Source organism: Symsagittifera roscoffensis, chromosome 2, assembly GCF_963678635.1.
Source record: "Symsagittifera roscoffensis chromosome 2, txSymRosc1.1, whole genome shotgun sequence".
Taxonomy (NCBI): Eukaryota; Metazoa; Xenacoelomorpha; order Acoela; family Convolutidae; genus Symsagittifera; species Symsagittifera roscoffensis.
Genome location: NC_087063.1, coordinates 69,354,507 through 69,378,366, shown reverse-complemented (window position 1 = coordinate 69,378,366; position 23,860 = coordinate 69,354,507). Strand labels below are relative to the sequence as shown.

The 23,860-nt window shown below is 35.8% G+C and overlaps 2 protein-coding genes across 2 annotated transcripts in view; both read left to right on the top strand.

Annotated features, from left to right (window-relative positions):
* Positions 1 to 23,860, top strand: part of LOC134840350 (F-BAR domain only protein 2-like) — a 284,611-nt gene that overhangs the window by 114,294 nt on the left and 146,457 nt on the right. The gene's annotated exons all lie outside the window — the stretch shown is intronic.
* LOC134840345 (uncharacterized) lies at positions 827 to 23,159 on the top strand. The gene is made up of 9 exons (XM_063856108.1): positions 827 to 1,431; positions 10,309 to 10,580; positions 10,995 to 11,109; positions 12,665 to 12,733; positions 12,989 to 13,205; positions 16,727 to 16,916; positions 20,029 to 20,755; positions 21,065 to 21,984; positions 22,343 to 23,159. Exons 2-9 carry the CDS (start codon positions 10,352 to 10,354, stop codon positions 22,975 to 22,977), a joined length of 3,102 nt encoding a protein of 1,033 aa, XP_063712178.1. The 5' UTR covers positions 827 to 1,431; positions 10,309 to 10,351; the 3' UTR covers positions 22,978 to 23,159.

Sequence of the window (23,860 nt, the reverse complement as noted above, 5' to 3'; positions counted from 1 at the left end):
GGGCAGCGGATGCCGCTTCTCTCAGGGAGTCGACCCCTTGACGACGCAAAGGGAAAGTTTCCCCCCTTTGTACTTTTTTGAATTTCTCTCCCCAAAATTTTTCTAAAGGTTCCTTGGGCGCCAAAATATACTAATTTTGAGGGGGAAGCGCGCGCCGAAAAAAAAATTTTATGGTCAAAATTTTCAAAAGTTTCCAAAAAAATTAAAAAAGCCTTTTTGGTCTCTTTTTTCAGAAAAATATTTGTTAAAATAGGTTCTTTACAGTGATTTGGGCGAGCTCAAAAACCAAGTTGGTCGACCCAAAAAAAAGGTCGACAAAATTTTTGAATTTTTTTCAAAATCAGCCCCCCCCTCCTCGAGAAAATCCTAGTTCCGCCCCTGTAGCTGGGTGAGATTTTCGGGATCTTTTACCATGTCATTTAATCGCATTTTGTAATGCATCAGTGGAGTCGCCCGGTCGGTCGGCCGGAGATACTTTAAGCTTCGGTTGCGCTGGTCGCGGATAAGCTTTCCTGGTTCGCCGGAGGGGTCGAGCAGACGTTTTTTTGGTTTTGCATACTTTGGCTCAGAAAATACCAAAGATCGGTGATCTTTGCCAAAGATACCAAAGATCAAACACCGTCTGATCATAAAACCACAACCTGGCCCTGGCCGGGATAAAAACATGCCATAAATTATTCTAGCGCTAAATACAATCTTGTTCATTCAAAGCTAACCCGAAAAGCTATTGGCGTGTTTTCTGTGCGCTTCTGAGAGTGAACCAATGACACACAAATTAGAACACTCTTCCAGCTCTTATCAATAAACGCGGCACGGAAAAACTTGGATTTAGGTGATCAGAATTTTATCCAAACACAAACACTTCACTGGTAGCTTCTGGCCTTTAAACTGAAACTTTGGGAAAACTGTATTCCCATTCTATTTTAGTTGAAACTAGAAGTGATTGTGAAATATATAAGCACTTACTCGTTGCAAACTTATTGAAAGCTTTGGTTGAGCAAATTCCTAATAGCGCTTTTAACTTAGTTGGCATAAAACTTCAAAAAATTTCAGCACAATTTATTAGCTATCGAGTCAATACAATTTGCTTTGCACTGATACTTTGCAACAGACGTGGTCGCTTGTAATGTATACTTAATACAAGTGGCGAGTTTTTTTCGTTTCATTGTTTTTTGCATCAACCACACAGAATTTAATTCTTGCTCATAAACCGCCAATAAAACCATCTGGTCATTATGTATTTTGAATACATTTTACGGTTAAAAACTGAATAAATCGCTATTGCATTTCTGAATTACGTCTACAGTAGTTTTTGTTCAATTTTGAAATCATTCCAAGCAGAGACCAAAATTTTCCAGTATTTATGAAAATTTTGTTGGCTCCAACGCATATATTGTTTAAAAATTGGTTTCTTTACCAGTTGGTTTAAAGGTAAGCTCTTACTGTGTCGCAGTATTTTGCTGTTTGATACAAAACCATAAGATGTGCTGCGGCGTGTCTGTACAAAACAGTCCCATACAAAACAGTCCGGAAACGGGGTCCAGGACAACAAGCCGACGGACTTCAAGCCGAAATTTAAACATTACAATCACCAAAAAACGATAATTTTTATCATTACAATATTTATTTTGAAAAAAAAATAGGCAAGTACAGTTCGTCATGAGCGTTCTTCATGACAATGCACCACTTAAGTTTGGCATCAGAAAGTTAGATAATCCGGATTTTGAAATGCATAAATTATACACATTAAAAACCCTATGAAAAATGTTTCAGATTTTCATATTCCTAAACATCAATTAGAGGCTCAAAAATAATTAAGAAGCCAATAATTTGTTAAGCAAGCTGATGAAATTGAGAAAATTGAGATCAAAACAGTTTTCAAATTAATCATATTTCATAACTTTTTTTCAAAATGTTCTGCTTGAAGTCCCTCATTATACGATTCGGCTTCAAGTCCCGTCGGTTTCATGTATGGCACCCTGAAAATGAACTAAAAAAACATTCCAATAAAAACAGTTTGAAAAAAAGTCCCAATAATAATTGTTTTAACAAGCCGGTACGCCGAGAATTTTCCTTTGTTCAACAAACATAATGAACAAAATAGTGACCGCCGCAGTCGCGCCAACGTGTTGCGAGCCTGCCAATAGAGTGTACGACTTAATACGTAATTTAGAGCCGGTTATCGCCGCGAAGTGGCGACGCGCTCGCAGCGCGCCCACCGCCGACCTTAAGCCAAGCTGTTTTGTATTGGACCGGTTTTTCCTCCATTACATGTTTTTTCGGACTATTTTTTATTGGACTGTTTTGTATGGGTCTGTTTTGTATATGCACCGTGCCTTGAAGCTCAGAACTTAAGTTTCACAAGGCTAAAAGACGTCAATCTTGACTCATACATGGGTTTTTGCTAACTATTCCCCCATGCCCTTAGGGTAAAGAACTTCCACTCTTAAAAACATTTAAATCAATAATTAAGCTTATGTAACTTTTGTCAACAAAAAGGTCAGAGAGGGGGCTTTTTCTCAAAAAGGTCAAAAAGGTTTTTTTATCAAAAAGGTCAAAAGGGGCTTTTTCTCAAAAAAGGTCAAAAAGGGGCTTTTTTCACTTTTGGCAAAGACTTTAACAGTGATTGGATTATTAGGGCTGTACAAAATTATTTTATTGAAGTATTATCAAATTTCGAATACGATTAGCTGACCGCTCTGCAAGCAGCACAACATTTGACTGTGGTAATTATAGGAAAAAAAATTCAGGAAAAGAAAGTGGGATGCAAGGGTAAATCACGCTGTTGATCTTGAATTTTAGGAGAGCGTTTTTTGCGTTTTTAAAAGTAATTATATTGGTGAGAAATAAATCATGTTCTTTTTTAGTTGCATTAGATAAATATGGGGCGGATTTAAGAGTGGGGAATGGGCCGACATCCCCCTCCCCTCTCAAGGATTCGAACCCTTCACCTACCAAAAGGCCCATTTTAGGCCGGCCAACCGTAAATTTTTTCTAAAGGCACCTTCGGTGCCAATATAAACTACTTTTGAAGGGAAGTGCACGCCGAAAAAAACGCAATTTTTTGGCGAAATTTTCCAAGCAACGTCAAAAACGGCTTTTTTACCTGCTTTTTCAAAAATTTGCCTGTGCGAATTTTTTTTTGTCAAAATAGGGTCATTATAGTGTTCTGGTAGTGATCGGAAAATCAATTTGGTCCTAAAAAAGTGTCGACACAATTTTCGAAAGCTTATTGAAAATCCGCCCCCTCCCTCGAAAAAATTATATTCAACCCCTGGATAAAACTTAACTAATTGTACATACATTATCTCATAAAAATCGAAATTTTGCCCAAAAAAGCTATCCGATTTATCTCAAAATTAAAAAAAAAATTGTAACATTTATTATTGCAGCTCAAACTACAACAAGAAGTGCTTAAATTTGATATCTCACCTCTTTCTACAATTTCTCACATTGTCAGTCAAAATTACGTGGAAAAACACAACCAGGGGCGGATTTAGGGGGAAGCGGGGGGGGGGCGGACGCCCCCCCTCAGGGATTTGACCCCCTGCCGACCCAAAGGGTCCCCCCTTTGATACTTTTTCAGAAATCCATTTTTTGGCCGACCGACCCTTAAATTTTTCTAAAGGCGCCTTAGGCGCCAATATATGCTATTTTTGAGGGGGAGCGCGCGCCAAAAAAACGCATTTTTTTTGTCAAAATTTTGGACATTATGATCCCAATTCGGATGTTGCCGATTCGGGTGAAAAAAACTCTCTCAGGCGCTATCAAAGATTTAATTCATCTCATGAGCAGGATAAATTAAATATCCTGCCTCGCCCAAATATCCTGCCCTTATATAATTTTCTGATCATTTTCGGCGCAGAAAATTTAGCCAACATAGGGGCTAAACAGTGCTTTGGTCGACCTAAAAAAAAAAAGGTCAAAATTTTGGAAAATTTTTTGAAAATCCGCCCCCCCTCGAGAAAATCCTAGATCCGCCCCTGAACACACCCAAATTCAAATTTCTATTCCTACCATATATGAGTTTGGAACAATGAAAAATTTAGTTGATTAGCTTTTGATATTTTCTAGATGTAGGTATCGGTTCTAGATGTGTTTTTATATGATATCTTCTCGACTATTAGACTAAATTAGACTAAAAACTAATCCACTATCCCGTCGTAATTCCACTCTACTTGGCGTTCAACGGTAACAACTTTCTTGATTGGACCTTAAATTTTATTCATTCAATCTTTTGTGCTTGTGCTAAAAAATGTTATTTTGCTCGTTTTGACTTTTACCACACATATCGTTATCCAACACTGTTTAGACATTTATCATACACGTTTTTTTCTTGGCCTGGGTTGCTATGATGGAATACCCAAGTAAATATGAACTCCCAGTAGGTGCCCTAACATTGCGAACATCACTCGCTGGAACTCAAGTATAAGTTGAATGTACAAAAACATGTGAGCAATCGGCTCTTTTCCACTTTCCCCATATATGAAATTCAACTTTAAAAAAACCATTTCAACATAGGCATAATGCAGTGAAATTTGGCATTGTGATCCAACTAACTATTGTGAACAAATTCATTCCTATCATAACTATCTTCGTAACATCACGCATTTAGCAATAATAAAACGTAAAACAACTACTGAATAGAAGCTTTGAAATGTGGAGCGAAGTTGAAAAGAGCCGAGCAATCGACTATAACCTAAAAAAAACACTTGAGTTTTCATGTTTTTTTTCCACAAAAACTCAAGTTAAAACTCGTGCGCAATTCAATGCTCTCGTTGTTACGTTTGAAAAAAAAAACAATTGAAAAATTACGTGTTTTAATTGAAACTTCAAGTAGCTCCGTGGTCTTTTTAAACACGCAATTTTTCAAGTAAGAACACGTGAACATTTTAAGAGTGTACTTACGCTAACTGCCCAAGCGGCATTATCCGCTGTGTCATTTTATGCGCTGTATGTCATTATACGCTATATTTGACATTTGATGCTTATTTTTATCATTGTTTACTATGAATAAAGTTCAAATCTAACAATTTTTCTACGTTTTTTTTTCACGTTCAAAAAGGTCCATGATCTATGAAAGAGAAATAAAGTCAAGTTAAGTTGGGCAGATGAATGAGGGATATTTTGGTCTGTCCCTGTTCATTCAAATGATTAGCTTCTGACAAGTTTTGCTGTACTTCTACTGACTGATCATAGCAGAATATTACTTCCCATAGTCTCTTTCTGTTCGCGTTCGTTGATGTATAGCTCCGCTTGATCTGATCTATACCCGTCTGACTCAGTACTCACGAGTATCCTGCTCATGAGATGAATTAATGGATTAAATCATTGATAGCGCCTCGGAGAGTTTTTTTTACCCGAATCGGCAACATCCGAATTGGGACCAAAATGTCCAAAGCTTTCAATTCGACAGTTTTTCTCGGATAAAACTAATAATCACTACTTTTTATTGTTTCTACCACTCTCCAAGAGTGAGAAGGACTTTGGATATGTGTCGATTTTTCGGTACTACCTCACAAAAAAAAAATGCAGAAGGTCAAGTGTAGTATCATAAAAAGTCCATTATTGTCAAATATGAAGTCAATTATTGTCAAAACTTGTTATCACCATAACAAACGAGCTACTCTTGTCGTTCCGACTTTCAGAGAACATTAAGAAATACGCTTGTCACTTTTTTTGTTCAGTGCGAGTTCATTTTTTTCTAAAATTTCTGAATGAAATTTGTTTGAACATCTGAAGTTAATATTCTGACTTTTGTAACAAAAGTAACGGAATATTTGTGCTCGGGGTGGGTTTTTTTCCTTCAGACAAATTTCGACGTTTTAACTAGCCATTTTTGACGGGATTTTTTTATTTCGTTCAAAACGTATCGTTGTCCTGAGCTTAAATTTGGAAAAATATTTCACCTGTCATCGTTTTTCGTAAGGTTATGGGGGTTTAAAGATTGAAATTTTGGCCAATTGGGGACAATTAACGCGTGATATTTTTCGCGCTATTAACGCGCAAGCGGAGAGTTAATTGGTCTGAGAAGTTGTTCCAAATTGGTAGAAGGAGGCTTACTTGCCATAATTGATTTGTTACTACAAGCAAAATCTATCACTTTGTACTTTATATGATGTGTGGGGCAATGATTTTCACAAAAAATCTCAGAGTAATAAAATCCTTATTTTTTATTTAAAAAATTAGTTTTTTCATGTGATAACTGCTTCATAGACCTTAAGAGGCAGTCGGAACATTCAGGGCCTCGCCCTAATACGGCCAGTCTTGTTATTGTTTTGATATCAAAACTAAATACTTTTTTTTATGTGTGACAGTTTTTCGTGAAGTCAAAGTTATTTCAAATCGGAACTAAGCCAAGTGTGCTTGTATCAAGGCGAAGCCCTGAATGTTTTGACTGCTTTTTAAGGTCTATGGAACAGTAATATCGTGAAAAAATTAAATGTAATGAAAAACAACTTTTTTTTTCAATTTTGAGATTTTTTGTTGAAATCATTCCCCACACGCCATATTAAGTACAAAGAGAAAGGTTTCGCTCCTACTAACAAAGCAACTAATGCAACTAAGCTTCCTTCAACCTACTTAGAATGGTTTCTAAGACGGATTAAATTTCCGCGTACGCGTTAAAAGCACGAAATATATCGAGCGTTAATTCTCCCAATTTGGCCAAAATGGCAATCTAAAAACCGCCATAGCTTTACCAAAAAAATGACATAAATAAACATGACATGAAATAACTTTTCAAATTTAAGCTCAAAACAACAACACCTTTTGAATGGTATTTAAAAAAAATTCCGTCAAAGATGGTTTGTTGAAAAGTCGAAGTTTGTCTGAAGAAAAAAAAACATCTCGAGCACAAATATTCCGTTACGTTCGCTACGAAAGTCGGAACATGATCATTTTGGGATAATTATTGCGTGTTAGTTGACAATTTTGTTTTAAACCTTAGCGTAATTTTGATTCTTTCAAGTCATCACTCGGATTTCAAAAAAAAATCAGAAAAGTTTGTGTACATGATCAGCAAATATGTTGGTCTAGCTAACTACCAATCAACCACACATATTTACTAGATTAATCGGCAAACGCTAAATTTTACCCATTATTTGACCCTATGCCACTCATGGCTCGGCCCCATAATTTAACTCCGTTCAAGCTTGTTTGACCCATGATTCAACCTGGTTCGACCAATGATTCGAGTTTGTCGGCCAATTGTATGACCCAGGCTAATTTGGATAGATTTCTAAGACGGATTTTACCTCCAATATCCTTTTTCAAGTTTGAATATTGTCAATTTTGTCTACTTACTGACTGTTTACGCTGTTGTCCACCTACTGGCAGCACACCACTCAAAATTGGTTACACAGATCCGAAAGTTCCATAGGCAAAGCAAACTGCTTTGAGTTTCGCTCAACATAACTTAATCTCTGAAATAAGTGAAAACAATTCGAAAAGTGACCATAGATCGTCTGCGAATCGCAAAAACCACATTACGCGCTTGGTAATTCAAAATGACTCTCCAAATTTGAAGTGGATTGCCTGCCAGACTGTTTAATTGGTTATAACAGCCAAAGAACTCAACAAATGAAGTTATCAGTTCCATATGATTTTTTTCTCAAATAACTTCCGACAGAGAAAAGTAAGGAAAACCTGTATAAATGTAATTCCCCTGAAACGATTCTCGACTCTAATTGGTCATTCTGATTTTCAGCTAGAAAGCTCTATGGTGTTAAGAACCATGCAACTGCTAGAATTGAAAATCACAGGTGAAATATCTTTTTGAAAATGAAGTCAGGACATCAATACCTTTCCGCTGATGTTAAAAAAATTATGTCAAAAATGTCTCTTTAAAAATTGTCTGGAAATTTGTCTGAAAAAAGCTACCCCGAGCACAAATTTTACGTCATTCCAGGGGCAGATCTAGGATTTTCTCGAGGGGGGGGGGGCGGATTTTCAAAAAAAAATTTGAAAATTTTTGACGAGTTTTTTTCGGTTGTCCAAATTGATTTTCCGAGCTCTCCTAGAGCACTAAAAAGACGCTGTTGTGGCCAAATTTTCTGCGCCGCAGGCAAATTTTTGAAAAAACAGGTAAAAAAAAACGTTTTTGGGCACTTTTTGGATTTTTGGAAAGTTTTGACAAAAAAAATCGCGTTTTTTGGCGCGAACTCCCACTCAAAGTTAGTATATATTAGCGCCGAAGGCGACTTTAGAAAAATATTAGGGTCGATCGGCCAAAAATGGATTCTTAAAAAGTACTAAGGGGGAGACTTTTTGGGTCGGCAGGGGGTCGAATCCCTGAGAGAGAAACGTCCGCCCCCCCCCCTAAATCCGCCCCTGCGTCATTCGAAGAAAACAGAATAGTTATGCTTAATGTGAGTTTTTTATTCAGTCAATTTTCGGCGATTGAAATAATCTTTTTCAACAAAACATTTTTATGCCCTATCGAAGATATCGTTTCCCTGAAATCAAAATTAAGAAGATATTTTTACCTCCAATTTTTTTAGCAAAGTTTCAAAATGGCAAAATCGACCGCATTCTGATTTATGCTATAAAAATCATTATAATTTTGATACTTGATTTTTGGTATTTTCAAAATTTTCAATATTTTCTTTTTCCGAAAAACTATTTGATATGGATAAAGGGGCAGTCGGAACCTTCATGGCTTTGTCCTTTTATACAAACTGTCTTGTTTTCTTCAAAAATAGTCGGAGCAACAAGTTTTTTCAGAGTGAGTTTGGACTGTTCAGTTGAATAATTTTTGAAAATGCGAAAAAATATGACAGGGGGACTAGACAGAACTGACTTCAATACTAGCTTTATGTTTTTGGGGGACTTAATGCTGATTTTTTTTGCATGCTTAGGCCTGTCAGCTACTATTAATGGGCGTAAAACTCTACCTGAGCTAATGACTTATAATTTAAATTGGCTCATAAAAATCACATCGCGTTAAAAAAACTTTTACTCTATGTGATTCATATTTTTGCAGTTTTGTCAACTGGTAAGTAGTGCATACGTTGTACGTTCGTTCAGTCATTCACTCTGCATGTAACTTTCTAAGTTTTTTTTGTCTTTTTGTGAAATAAAAAATGCAATAACGTTAGTCTGTTATCTATTTTTTACCCATGAGCTTTTATATCAATTTTTTTAAAATGATATTTTACGCGGCGCAATGGTCACCCCTTTAATAACTTAATTTAAAAGCTGCTGAAGCTGAAAAAGGCTAGGTGACCGTATAATTTTGACTTTATTACCCTTGTATTATATTCAACCATGGTGAATTAAGTCAAAAAAGACGCAGCAATGGCTACCTGAAAATGCATTAACTTGTTACTTTTCTGTCACATACCTGATCTACTTTACCCGTCCTCGAATTTAATCCCTTGCTGAATTTTTCTGCCCAATATACCCACATAAATACCTCAAAGTTTTTATATGACCACCACATTTTAATATTATAAATATCGGTTTCTTACCCTGCCGCTTTTTTTAGACTAAAAAATGACTAGCCTTTTTTCATTGCCCTAAGTCTTTGGAGTATCTTTTTTGGGAATATCTTAAGTAACTTTTCGCCTAATTGAGTAATGTCCCTCTCTCTAATAAGGTTCCTTGGTACTATTTCTGCTGCAGGTAAATTAGGGAGTCACAGGTATATATTTGAAACGTATGTTTATTTTTCAATATATGAAAGCGACGCACCTTATGGTAACCTAATTTTCCTCTTGCGCTCTCCCCAAATGCATATTTGAAAAAGAATAACTTTTATCCGCGTTAGGGGAATTAGGTTACCTTTCATTTCCTGTTTAAACAAAATTGCTCAGACTGTTTTCTAACAAAATTTTCAAAAAAACTGAAAAATTAAATTCCATTGTTTCAATGCAGTTATTGACATCTGCGGCAAGGATAAAACAAATTGTAAATATTTCCTATTTTTACATAGTAACCAAAAATATATTCGTTTTGCAAAATAAAACGCTACAAGTTCAGTCGAACGACTAATAAGCTGCTTTGAACGCCAATTTATTTGAGTTTTGCTAATTGGATTGTGGCGTATACATGCTGTGACAGCTTTATCAGAACTGCATGTTTTGATACGGATCGCTGATTGCTACACATTCAAAGAACTTGTTTGACCAGCTATCAATTGCGTCTAAATCGATTATTGTTGTCAAAACTTGCTGCTATCGTCAAAACCCAAAACTTGGATTTTATTTGTCAAACGAACGTCTGCCTGTAACATAAATCATTAAAACGCAATCTTCATTCAAAGAGTTACCATTAAATAGTTTTCACACAAATATTGCAATATTTCAGACACAAAAAAAAACAAGTTTCATTTGAAAAACTATCATCAAAAATGGGCCCAAAACCAGATTCAAATTCGGGACCCTCGTCGAGTACAGAGCCCGAATCAGTGCCGTTAATGCCAATGGATAATAATCACATGGTAGAAGAGTTGCAAGAAGCAAAGAGCGGACTATCACATGTGGAACGAGTTTCAGACGACTCAAATGACGTAGTTATTGATATGAACAACCCAGCTAACGAGGAAATAAGTGCAAAGAAAAAGACCACGTTTCCGCCAGGTAAGTTTTTAGCTACAAAACTTTCTATAGAGTTAGAATCGCAAAAAAAGTTGTTTACATAAAATGATTATTTGATGACAAAAGTTGATTAATACCAACACAATTTCCATCTGAAATTAGCATTGTTTTGAAAATATCCAGAAATAATTCTTGCATCATACCTTGCAACAAATAACTTCCAGGAGCTATTCAATTACATTTGGGACGAGCAACTCATTGTTTGCAGAAAAACTTTGAATTTTTGCAATAAGTTTGGTCTGTATTTCCACGAAAATTGCAAAACAAAATTGAATTACATCAAGGTTTTGAAATTTAATCAATGTTTTGTCCAGGTTTTGGTTAACTGATTTATCACAAGCATCCAATTACCTCCTTCAGGTTTCTGCCTAAATTTTTGACTATCATTTTCTCCAGGTTTCGACATAGAAAAAGTGCTTGACTTGGCGTGTGATGGGGAAAGTGAGAGGAGGAAGGCGCTGAGACAGCTATTTCAAACAGCAGTCAGAACTGCAAATATCGATTGTGCCGTGTTAGTATACTTTTTGTTCCAACTTTCGTAACGAAAGTAACGGAATATTTGTGCTCGGGTTGGTTTTTTTCTTCAAAATAATTTGAATATCAAAATTATTTCGAATATTTTTTGCGCTATTAACGCGCAAGCGGAGAGTTATTTCGTCTTAGAAGTTGTTCCAAATTGGCTGAAGGAAACTTATTTGCCATAACTGATTTGTTACTAAGAGCGAAATCTATCACTTTGTACTTATATGGCGTGTGGTGGGGGGGATGATTTTCACAAAAAATTCAAATTTAATGTTTTTTTTAAGTTTATTTTATTAAACTTAGTTTTTTTCCTGTTATTGCTGCTCCATAGACCTTAAAAAGCAGTCAGAACATTCAGGGCTTCGCCCTGATACGAGCAGTTTTTTTCATTTTTCATATCAATACAATCAAATAAAGTGGAAAAAATTCCGAACTTTTGAAACCCGGTGTGAGTTTTGCGGTTTAATTTTTGACCGAGGTGGGCAGAGCACGTGTCATTGTTCAACCAATAATAGCTGGTCGAGATGACCCTATAGCCGAACTCAAAGTTGAATAATAAATTTGAACAGAAAAAATTGAAACATAAAGCCGAACGCAATTTCAAAACATACTCGCAATGACAAAAAGCGTCTTTGGTTGACTGAAATTTATTTAATGTCAATCAAAATCATTTTTTTTAAAATGTACACTTCAGGAATTCAAACGTATTTATATGGGTTTCAATGATCAATTTTGTAGCCTTGATCATATTATAAGTAAGCTTAATTGTCACTTGAGCAAAACTTTCTACTCAACAAATTATCTTTAGTGCTGCAAGCAGTAATGTCCATTAAAAAAACTAATTTCAAAATTGCTCAAGAAAATTATAAAAACTAACGGCATTAATTTTATTTTTTTTTCAAAACTATTCAAGTTTTTTTTAGTAGCAATTAGAAATTTTTCTCATGTTTTTTCTATCCGTTTTTTTTGCAAATTTCAAATACCTTTTGAAATTTTGAAAAAAAAAATGCCAGCACTTTTCTATTTGCAACAAAAATCCAGAAAATTTTCGTGATGCCTCTGACTTTTTTGGTGGATGGAAAAACACGTCACTATAAAAAAATGAAAACAAGAAAACAATTAGAGATTGCCGTCAAAACGGGCAAAGCAAAGTATTTGAGGCAGTGCAGCGTTTAGTTCGGCGCAGTCTACGAATCGCTCATGAAGAACATCCAAGTCTAACTGGTCTTTAGAAATTTGTTCGTACAATTATATACATGAAATTAGAAGTTACTGTTACTGTTTTCCGGACGAATTGAGTCGAATTGCAAATACCGGGTCAAAATTTGCAAATCCTGGGAAACATAACGAACCTGAGTCGAGAATGTAGTGTAAAACTTTTAGACTATTGAAGGAAAAAAACCCGCAATTCATCCATCAATCAAGTTTGAATGATGTCGCGGTCATCAATTTATTTTTCACGATAAAGACAGAAATATATTCTCGGCCCAAAAATTAAAAAAAAAACTCTTTTTTTTGCAATATTTGAAAAAATGTTGTTTCAGCGACACCTTTGGAGCTGTTCAGATGGAGATCAAACACAAGGAAGACGCCAAAAAGCTGGAGAAACTGAAGTAAACACAGACAAGACAAACCTTGTCTCACATCTTTCTTCAAACTTTTTTTGCATAAACGAATAAACCTTTTTTTCGATCTAATTTGTCTATAACTGCGTCTCAAATCATTACAATATCAAAGAATCAATCAAAAATGCTCACAACATTACGACATCTTGTTAGAGCCAAATAATAGGCACAAATCTTGTAAATCGAGAAAAAGATACCAAAAAGAGACATTGAGAAGTTGAGATAAAAGCTAACATTTTTCAGAAACGAGACTAAAAACAGGTGTTTGTCCCTTCTCCAATGGAGTGCGGTGTTGGGTCTGGACAAACTAGTTCCAGCGCTGCTCCATCTGGGAGCGAACCCGATGCAAGTGATTGCCAAAACAGAGAGAACAGTGCCTATGATTGCAGCTGGATTCAATCACGCTTCGGTTGCACTGAAAGTACTGGAAAGTTCCAACGAAGAGCAACTAGTCAAAAAGGTAACTAAAAATTTTTTCGGTCTATTTTATGTCAAATACAAAGGACTGTGTAACCATTCGCGCCGCAAGCTTTTTAAAATAATAATAATTACAGTTATTAACCTTTTCTGATTAGGTGTAAACTTAATTGGTGTTGCAAAATAGTTTTCATCTTCAAAATTATTAAGCTTTGCTTAAATGGTTAGTTTCTCAGTAAAATATATCGCGCGTTAATTGTCCCAAATTGGCCAAAATGGCAATCTTTAAACCCCCATAACTTTACGAAAAATGATCACAGGTAAAATATCTTTTCAAATTTGAGCTCAGGACAACAATACCTTTTGAATGATAATAAAGAATTCCGTCAAAAATGGCTAGTTAAAAAGTCGAAGTTTGTCTGTGAAAAATAGCCCACCCCGAGCGCAAATATTCCGTTATTTTCGTTACAAAAGTCGGAACAATAAGTTTGTATATCATGTTTCCGTTTATTTTTTTTTATCTGCTTTTTTTAGCAATCGGTTAAGTATTGTTCTTTTAGACTCCTGAGTATTGCTTTCAATATGTTTTTGTAACCTAATCCAACAAAAAGCTACCCTTTAAAGTTCTAGTAACTGGGGCGCTGCATTAAGCATGTTAGCTTGTTAGCTAAGCATGTGAGCTTGTTAGCATACAATATTTTTTTTAGTTGTTCGTCTACACCAAATAGACCAAGCACTTAAGATGAATTCGCGAAATGTATTTGGCAACACTCAGATCCAATAGCGACCTAAAAATTTGTTTTCGCAGATTTGAAATTTTTCGAACTGCACACGGAATTATCTAATATGCAAAACTGTGCAATCCCAATTTGAAACGAAACTTCTCGTATCAGGGCGAAGCCCTGAATGTTCCGACTGCCTTTTAAGCTCTAATAACATGAAAAAATTGTAGTATCCATTATCAAATCAATTCTAAGACCGATTAAATCTCCGCTCACGCATAAGTAACCATAAATATATCGCGCGTTAAATTGTCCAAAATGGCAATCTTTAAACTCCCATAATTTAAAAAAATGATCACAGGTGAAATATCTTTTCAATTTTAAGCTCAGTAGTTTTTGAAAGAGATTTAAAAATTCCGTCAAAAATAGTCTGAAGAAAATAAACGAACCCTGAGCACAAATATCCCGTTACTTTCGTTACGAAAGTCGGAACAGCAAGACTAGTACTGTCAGGTGAAGCCCTGAATGTTTTGATTCCCTTTTATGGTCTATGAAGTAGTTTTTGCTCTAAGAAAAATAAAATTTTTCGAAAAAAAACATACGAGGCCAAACTGTGGACTGGATAGGCGCACAATTTTGTGTCTCTATATTCCTGGCTTCCAGAGACAAGTCTGTGAACATGTTAAAAATTTTTCGGAACTATCAAAAGAAAAGAAAGAGCAAAAGAAGGACAAAAGGAGCGTCCTTGTTGCGGAATCCGCTTTCAATTCACAAAATGCACAGTTTGGCCCAGTAATGAAATTCAACTTGTTTTTGATACTTTTTCGCGCCACTCGCTATGCAAAGTACCAAATGATTCGGCAAAGTTTGAAGGCAAAGTTTTGAATGTTCCGACTGCCCTTTGAGGCCTATGGATAAGAGTTCGTTTAAAAAAAAGATAAAAATTTCAAAAAAAAAATCATCCCCCACACGCTCTTTTTGATCCCCAACACGCTACGTAAAGTGCAAAGTGTCATAATTCGGATAAATATTGAACAGAAGAAATTGCATGCTTCATTCTTTTGACCGCTTTTAAATATTTGTGCTCAGTGTGGTTTCTTTTTCTCCAGACAAACTTCGTATATTTTATACCTTCACGAAAAAAGGTCACAATGAAAAATCGTTTCAAATTTGAGCTCAAAAAAACTATACACTTCGAAAAGTATAAAACATCCGCCAAAAATGGCTCGTTAAAAAGTCGAAATTGGTCTGGAGATACCGCCCCTCCCCCAGCACAAATACTCATCACAAATACCGTCATTTTTTGGTCATTCCGTCATATAAATTTTCCGTCGTTTTTCAAAATAGTCTGAACAAAAATGATCGAGTCAATTTCAAATCATTTTTGTGGGATTCTTGTCGAGAAACATATGCTAACAGGCCATGTTGTTGGAAACTCAGATAAAACATTCCTAAATGATTTTATTCTACCAAGCGTCCTGAAAATTTTATCTACTAAGCGTCCTGAAAAAACGCACGGATTAGGGTGTCCCATTGAAACAATCAGAGCTAAAAATAGCGTAGCTAAGATCTGGCGAAAAATTTTTCAATTTTTTTGCAGTCACATTCAGTGACGTGGTCAGAACAAATAGCTGTGCATTTCATTTTTAGCGTATCAATTTATCTAATACGTTAAAATTGGTCCAAAATTAACCCAGAAAAAACTTAGCAAAGATCAGTTTTAAAAATAATGGGCCGGAAAAACTTAAGTGTAGCTTTCATGTAGACAAAAATGTTTTCATTTTCAAAAGCAAAAAGACCATGGTAATGTGAGTATCTTGTTGGTGACGAAAAAAAATAAGAAACGGCGGCATAATTTCATTTCAGAGGTTGTCTGCTCTAATTCATTCCTTTTTATTTTGTTTATCCTACCCAATCATCTGTCTTACACTGTAATCAGAAACATGTTTTTAAAGCCTACCCTAATACGTTTTCGATTTATTCAGATGAAGTCTAACTGCTTCAGTGTTGAGAAAATGTATTTCACGCTATTTTTTTCCTTATTTCCAAAAATTAGAAAATTGGTTAAGAATTTGGCGTTGTTTGACTTGCACTCTTTCTTATATCAAACAAGCGCAATGAAAAAAAAGCGCGGGCTTGTCAAAAAATATCAGCCAAGAAAGCACTCAGGATCTCGCAATACATAAATCAGGTTTTTGATGTTCTAAAAGCAAAATTTAAAAAATATATGTTTCATTTTTTTGCAAGGCTGTGGTGTTTAGAAAAATTTCCAATTTAACTAAATTAGGATAATTAAGACTCATATTTTTCCGGTCTTTTTTTAACGTATAGCGTAGGCTGCGAACTATAATGCGGCTCACAGATCAATCCTATCAGAATTGAGACAGACTAAAAATGCTTTCAAAGACGTAAAATTTATTTTTGTATTTGAAATTGAAAGTAAGGTAAAAATTTTTGAAAGAGATTCAATTAGGAGTAGCATGTTTGTTCAGTTTTTTTTATTTTGGAGCTCACAACTAACTCGCAATGTCTCCTCTATCCCAACTCCTGTGCTCACCACAAAATAACCGTCATAATTTTGATTAAGCAAAGCACTGAAATTAAATCGGATCCTCAAACTCTGTTTCTTGAAAAAAAAAAAACACTCTTTAACTTGTCTAGTACAAATATCTGAATACTTAAACTGCTTCTAAGTTTTGCTATGGTCTGATGCATTTACAGTCACTTGCACTATCAGCACCGTCTTAAGCAATTAACGCTTGTCAAGTCTCGGTCCAGATAATGCGACCGGCTGTTTTAACTCGCCATACTACTCAATTATATGTTTAAACTTTTTTTTCAGGAAACGAGTGAATTGGACAGCCTGATAGAGATAGCGGCTGCTAATTATTGTACGGATGGGGACAAAGATCAAGGAAAACAAGACGGTGGTTTGATCCCAGAGCTGTTGGTGCGTTATCGCAAGTTCTACCTGGAGGATCCGAAGGGATCGAACCAGGCGCTAAAGGCCCTCTCAGAGGCAATAAAAGCAGGTTCGTTATTGCAGCTATCACTTCCATAAGACTAATATACACCAAGCATCTTCAACTAAATGAAATTTTTTCCACCCTCATTAAACTTGGGAGTAATTAAATTAACTCTGACTCATTTAAAACTCTGCGGTTCTTTTAAAGCACAGGTTTTATAGTTCTTTTCAGTTTGCTCGAATTAAGAAGAAAAATAATTTGAGTTATGCTGTTTGTTTTCATGCGAAATTAAGTTATGCAGAGAATCATCGTACCATGTTCAGTGACTGGGGCAGATTTAAGTTTTTCTCGAGGGGGGGGGGGGGGGATTTTGTCGACTTTTTTTCTAGGTCGACCAAATTGATTTTCTGAGCTCTCCTAAATCAGTATAGAGACCCCATTTTTACATTTTTACCAAACTTTCTGCGCCGAAGGCAAATTTTGAAAAAAAAACAAGCCAAAAAAGGCGTTTTTAGTCACTTTTTGGAAAATTTTCCCCAAAAAATTGCGTTCTTTCGTCAAGCGCTCCCCCCTCAAAAATAGTATATATTGGAGCTGAAGGCGCCTTTAGAAAAAAATTAGGGTCTGTCGTCCGTTTTTTTAATCTCATTTTTAGTTGAAACAGGTCATGTAACTCATGCATTTGTAGCTAAGATTGCTTCCTTCTTGCTCGAACGCTACTTGGTTGTCTTCGCGTGTAAAGCTGGTTTTGCCCAAAAAAATCGTATCTTCAAAGATCTTGAAAAAAAAGTTTTCAATGAAGAAGGTTATCTTGCAAGACTTTGCAAGATAACCTCCCTTGATCGACTAGGTTTGTTATCATTTCTCCTGAATTGGCTTAGTTAAGATTTTTCTTATAGCGCAGTGGGTAAAATACTTGATTCTGATCGCTGATTGGCAGCTTGAAAAATCTATATTAAAACCAAACAAGACTGCTCGTATCAGGGCGAAGCCTTGAATGTTCGGACTGCCTTTTAAGGTATATGGAGAAGCAGTAATAACATGAAAAAATTAAATGAAATAAAATAAAATGAAAATTTTTTTTTCTAAAATTTGAAATTTTTTATGAAAATCATCTTCAAACCTTCATAATCTTTTAAATCTTTAAAAAATCTTTAAACCCTAATAACTTTACGAAAAATTATCACAGGTGGAATATCTTTTCAAATTTAAGCTCAGGACAACAATACCTTTTGAATGATATAAAAAAATTCCGTCAAAAATGTCTAGTTAAAAAGTCGAACTTTGTCTGAAGAAAAATAAACCCACCCCGAGCACAAATATTCCGTTACTTTCGTATCGAAAGTCGGAACAATTATCATCCTCGTCCCTTCTAAAACGCTTTAAGAGGAGGTTGTTATAATATTTCCAAAACGCGTCTAGTTTGATTTTCGTCTCAGTTGCCGCCTCCGTAAATTGATTGAATATTCGGATGAAATTTGCTCATGATTTCCACTTTGCGGCATTCTGGCTTCCTGGTTTCCGCTTTTCGGTAACATTTCGAAATATTGTAGCAATTACTATTTCCTTCAGGAAGCTAAAATTCACGCTTCTCAATTCTCCTTTCCTCATGCCCAGACAGCCAGGCATTTATTTCTAACTTCTGCAGAAAAGTGAATAAGTGAAACTTTGGCGCATAGAGGTAGCATTCATTGATCACCTTAAAAATATTACATTTTGGTTTGTTTTTTATCAAGTGTTTACCTCTCTTTTGTTCACAATTGGGATATTTTTAATCCAATTTATCGTAATTTTTGAGACAGCGGGTTTTCATTCACACTTTTCCAACATCCCCTCTGAATTATTAATATTACTCCAAGATAGCTAAGTTATATTGCACAACCATTGACCAACAGGTAAAAATATGCATGTAGGGGAGAAAAGAAGGTGTCAGATTAAAACAGTCAGGCTTGAAAAAAGCTGAAACTCAGTTTAATTAATTTTTTGTGGAGTTTGTTGAAAAAATGAACACTTCATCTCAAAATTGTCAGGTACTTATGGAAAGTAGAATTGTCTGCTATATGCTTTTTTGTACACGAATATACATTTTTTATGTAATATTTTTTGACGAGACGATTTTGCAAGAAATATTACAGAAAAATTGCTCATCTGAAAACGAAAAGGCATATATAGCAGACAAATTTAATTTCAGCACGATAAGTATCTGAAATCTACCGGACCGAAAAAAGAGGGTGGAAAAAAGGGAGTAAATGTGATAGATTTATTTCCTGCCTTCTGTATGCAATATCCAGTATATAGCAGCCAAGCAGCGCTGCTAAATTAATTTTTCGCGTTGTATTTTTTCTGTCGGCTGTACGTTTTTTCCGCTTGCTCTTTGAAAAAACATATACAATCTCTAATCGTGTACAAGCTTACAAGCATCCGAATAACCTGGATCTTTATTTCAGTATAAGTCTGTGTAAATATTTCTTACTTTTGGAACTGTTATCATTTTTGTACCTGGGTGGCTTGTCCTATTTTCGGTTGGTATAAACCCATGTTCATTTTATTATAAACTTATGAAACTGTTGATATGACTTACTAATATGCCGCGTGTGGAGGAGCTGGTATAGTTTGACCGGCTCGATATCAAGAGCGTACCTTCGGATTAAACTTTATTCTTCACTTTCGATTAGTATCGAGTTGAGCTAAATATCACGTAAGTTGAGACTTAATTTCTTAATAAAGTTTCTCTGTTGGGCTTCTGTCATAAATAGCAAGCATTCTTTGTCGTTGGTTATTGAAATTTTTGATCAAATCCGAAGAGTTAATCCGAAAATCCTGTAAATCTCGAATGTTTAAGGATTAGGCTATCACAGAAGGAAACTTTTCTCAAAAACTGAACAAATTGAAAAAAGAATTTTGCCAAAAAATCAGTTTTTTTTTGTGTACGCTTTTCATCGAAGCCTGTTTAAAACCCCTCAACATTGCCCCTGTTGTAGAAAGCTTCATCCCGTTACTGATAAGTTTGCATATAGATAGTTGATAAATACAGTTTTTTTTGATCGAAAAACGGGTCCTTGTTTCTGAACCAAAATCTCGAGAGTTCGGGTTAGGGGGTGAGATTCTTTTGGTACGATGAACTATTTTAAGGAGAGAAATTTGTAATATTTACTAAAATCTAAAATTTTAATTCAAGGAAACTTCTGGGCTGTCAAGTCCTTGGTAGACAACGGAGTGCCCATCAACAAACCCGACTTGACTGGAATCCCGCCACTAGTTCTCGCTATTCAATTAGAACGCGATCATATAGTCGAATTCCTCTCGTCACACAAATCATGCGACGTCAATGTCGAGGCGGCCACTAAAGACACGCCTTTGATGGTCGCAGCTAGATGTAAACGAGTCAAATTTCTGGAAATTCTGCTCAACCATTCGAACATTGAATCTAACAAAATGACAACGACTTTGATACACGGTCCAAAAACAGCACTGAAAGAGGCCGCTTACATGGAAAACTCCGAACACATAGAATTACTTATCAATTCCGGTGCCAATGTTGTCGAGAATTCAGGAAATAAAAGTTGCAACGCGTTGCTGCACGCAATCGAAAAGGACAAATCGGGGTCAACTCAAGCGTTGATTGGTCAATTTTTTCAAGAATGTCTGGGCGGCAGTATGATCAACTCGAAAAACTTCGAGGATACTTTGATGGCATGTGTCTTTGCAAACAACAGTGACGTTCTTAAGAATATTCTAGAACATGAGTCGTTCGGGAAGTGTCTACATAAATATGGCGGGCGCTATGTCTTGTGGAAATGTCTTATGTGTGCGTGTCAGAAGGGTTTGAAAGATATAGTGATGGTGTTGGTCAACTACCCTTTGACCCCTAAAGTCACGTGCCGCGCTGACCTTACGTGTTTGGCGTAAGTCAAAATTTAATTTATCGGTCATTTTTTGCTGCTTTTCTTCGTTTTTAAATGTAACTACTCATTTTCACATTGAACTATAAACGCGCGCTTTAAATAAGCAGGTTCTTTAAATGAGTTTTTGCATATAGTAACAAAAAAAACCTCATACGCGAAAAATTTTCAAAAACTCAAGTAATGAAAAAAAATCAGTACTGAAATTGATATCATTTTGCGATGTTGAATGTTATAAGTTAATTATAAATATCAAAACTAGTACATGTTTTCTTTCAAAATTTTTTTGAAAACTATATTTCATGACTTCAGGGAAACTTCCGACTCTAATGGCCGAACTCCTCTTCACTGTCTCGCAGGCACGTGTCTAGATGAAGAGATAATCGACAGTCTCAAAGGCGAAGACAAAACGCCCCTGGACACCAACTGGCTTCTCATCCGGAGTGACCGTGGTAAGACAGTGATGGAACACTTCAGTCGGGAAGAAACACTTTTAGCCTTTCTTGGACTGGAAGCAGATCCAAAAGTAAAGTGGGTCGAATCCTTGCCTGCAAACAACCACGACATCTTCAAAGAAAAGTACTCAAAAATGGACCAGGAAATTTTGAAGATAGCTGTCAAAAGGTTCCCGATAGTCGCAGATGCCATAATAAAGTCTATGGTCGTATGCTCTGGCTGGGGTATCCATGACGATAATTTGGAAGTGGCGGTTAATTGGCAGATAATAAACGACGCAGAGATTTCTGTCCAGTTCTGCTCAAACACCGAAGATAAAAAGTACTCGGATATCTTACGAATAGCGTCCGAATACAGTCCTGATTTACTTCAAAACCCGATCATGAAGATGTTGCAACGACATCACTGGAGAAAGCTTCCCAATTTGGTCTTTAGAGTGCAAATGGTTTGGGCTTTTTTGCTCGCTCTGCTAACTACAGTCGCGATTCTAGAATGGAAAGCGGGCTCCTACAACACAATCGTGTTTTCAGGACTGCTGTTCATGGGAATCGCGTCGTTATTTTTACACTTCCTTCACATCTTTGGTGGCATTCGAGCATACATGTCGTCGTTTTATAACTACATACAGTTTGTACTCTATGTGGGAATCATTCTGGCGGCACTGATAGCCTTCCGGCAGAATTGCAAGCCAGAGTATGAGAATTGCGAGGAGATTCCGGAGATAGTGAAAAAGAACTACAGAGAGAAGTTCTGCTGGTTCTCTTTCCTCATCCTCGGTAAGTTGAATCCACTTTCATGGTTTTTTTGATGATTTATGTTCTCTTAAGCTTTTGATCATTTAATGTTTGAAATTGAGAAGGATTATTTAAGTTAGTTAAGTTTAGTAGTTTTTTATAAAAGTTATAAAAAACTACTAAACTTAACTATCTGATAAAGGAGGGAATATTCTATCAAAAAAACTCATTCAAATTGTCCATTCATAATAGTTTTTTTTCCGGAATTTGATAAAAAAAGAGGCACCCCAAAAGTATGTTTTATAAAAGTATAAAAACATCTGTGATTGTCACAGTTATTGAGCTTATGTTTTTTGGCATTTAGAAGTTTGAAGTCACATAAAGAATATTTTGATTTCAGTCACATGGCAAAACTTCTTCAAGGTCATACAACGCAGCACCATCCTCGGCCTCTACTCAATCATGTTCCAAAACGCTTTCGTTAGTTTTCTAGGGGTCATTTTCCCACTCGTTCTTCTTATTTTCTCATTCGGGATTACCTTCTATGCGCTATACGCCCCCGACTCACAGACAGTTGAAGTGGATGATTTCCAGGGGTTCCTGATGAAGATAGCGGTGATGACAATCGGAAGCGTAGACTCCACCGATATGGGACTCGATACCCACTCGGGTCAATACAATCCACGTCTCATTCTCGCGATCTTCTTCGTCGTTTCCGTCACAGTTATAACCTTCAATTTACTAACCGGTCTGGTTATTAAAGACGTCAACGAGGCTCTTGATAACTCGAAGCTGTTTTTGATGCAGTTGAGAATCGAACAGATTTCGGAAACGGAAGTAATAGCAAACATATTATCAAAAATGTTCCCTCGAATCAAGGAAAAGGTCGTGTTTTGTTCACGCATTTCAGTTTTCAGGCCGAACCAAAACCTCACAGGGCGAGGGTTGGCCAAACGCCGGCTTGACCTAAAGCTGAACAGTTTCATGTCTCGCGCTACGATACACGACGAGATTTTAGAAATGGCAAAAAAATGAAAACCCAAAACCTCTCAATCTATCTTCATCTCTCTCGCATGCCAAAATTTCATTTTTGAATCCTAATTACAAACTTGTGAAAGTTGATACCAAAACTTGGAGTTGTCAGCTATGCCGCCTATAATAAATAATGCCCTAACTTTTCCTTATTTGAAAATTGAAATAAATTCTTATGTAAATTGTTTTCAATAACCAACAATTACGTCGTGCAAGTTTCTGATGCAGAAAAAAGTCCTGCCAATTAGTGTTTTTTTTTCGAAATGTTTCTTTAGAAAAATTAACTCAACAACGATCCGAGTTAACCTCAAAACTGAACCGAGTTAACCTCAAAACACTAAAAAAGATTGCCATACAATTCCATACAATTTTTCTATGAGAAAAAGTTATTTCTATAATACCATTTAATTGGTCTATGAACAAATCGTAGTCATACAAATTCCATAATATACGAATTGTATGGCTAGATTTTTTAAATTTTTGATTTTTTTTTCGGATAACTTTAAGCTAATTATCGAGCTGATTCAAGGTGTTTCAATTGATTATTAGCGCTTAAAACTATTTTAGGCCAAAAATCTGAGGTTTTTTTTTGGAAAAAAAGCTAGTGAGAAGAGAATGGATATCTATTTCATGGAGTAACTGTGTATAGAGTGCATCTTCTGTTTGTCATGTTGTTTTTTTTTAACCGGGTAGAAACGTGGAACTTCTTAGTTCAGTAATGATTTCATTCTCTCATTTTTCTGGGTCTAATTTTTTTTCTTGAAAATTATTAGTGTTTGAATTCAACTTTAATCTATATATTGTAAAAATGATTAATGAAATAGTCAGTTTTTCCAGTATATTTTTTAAGGAATAATTGTGAAAAATTTTGGCTAGTATTAAACAC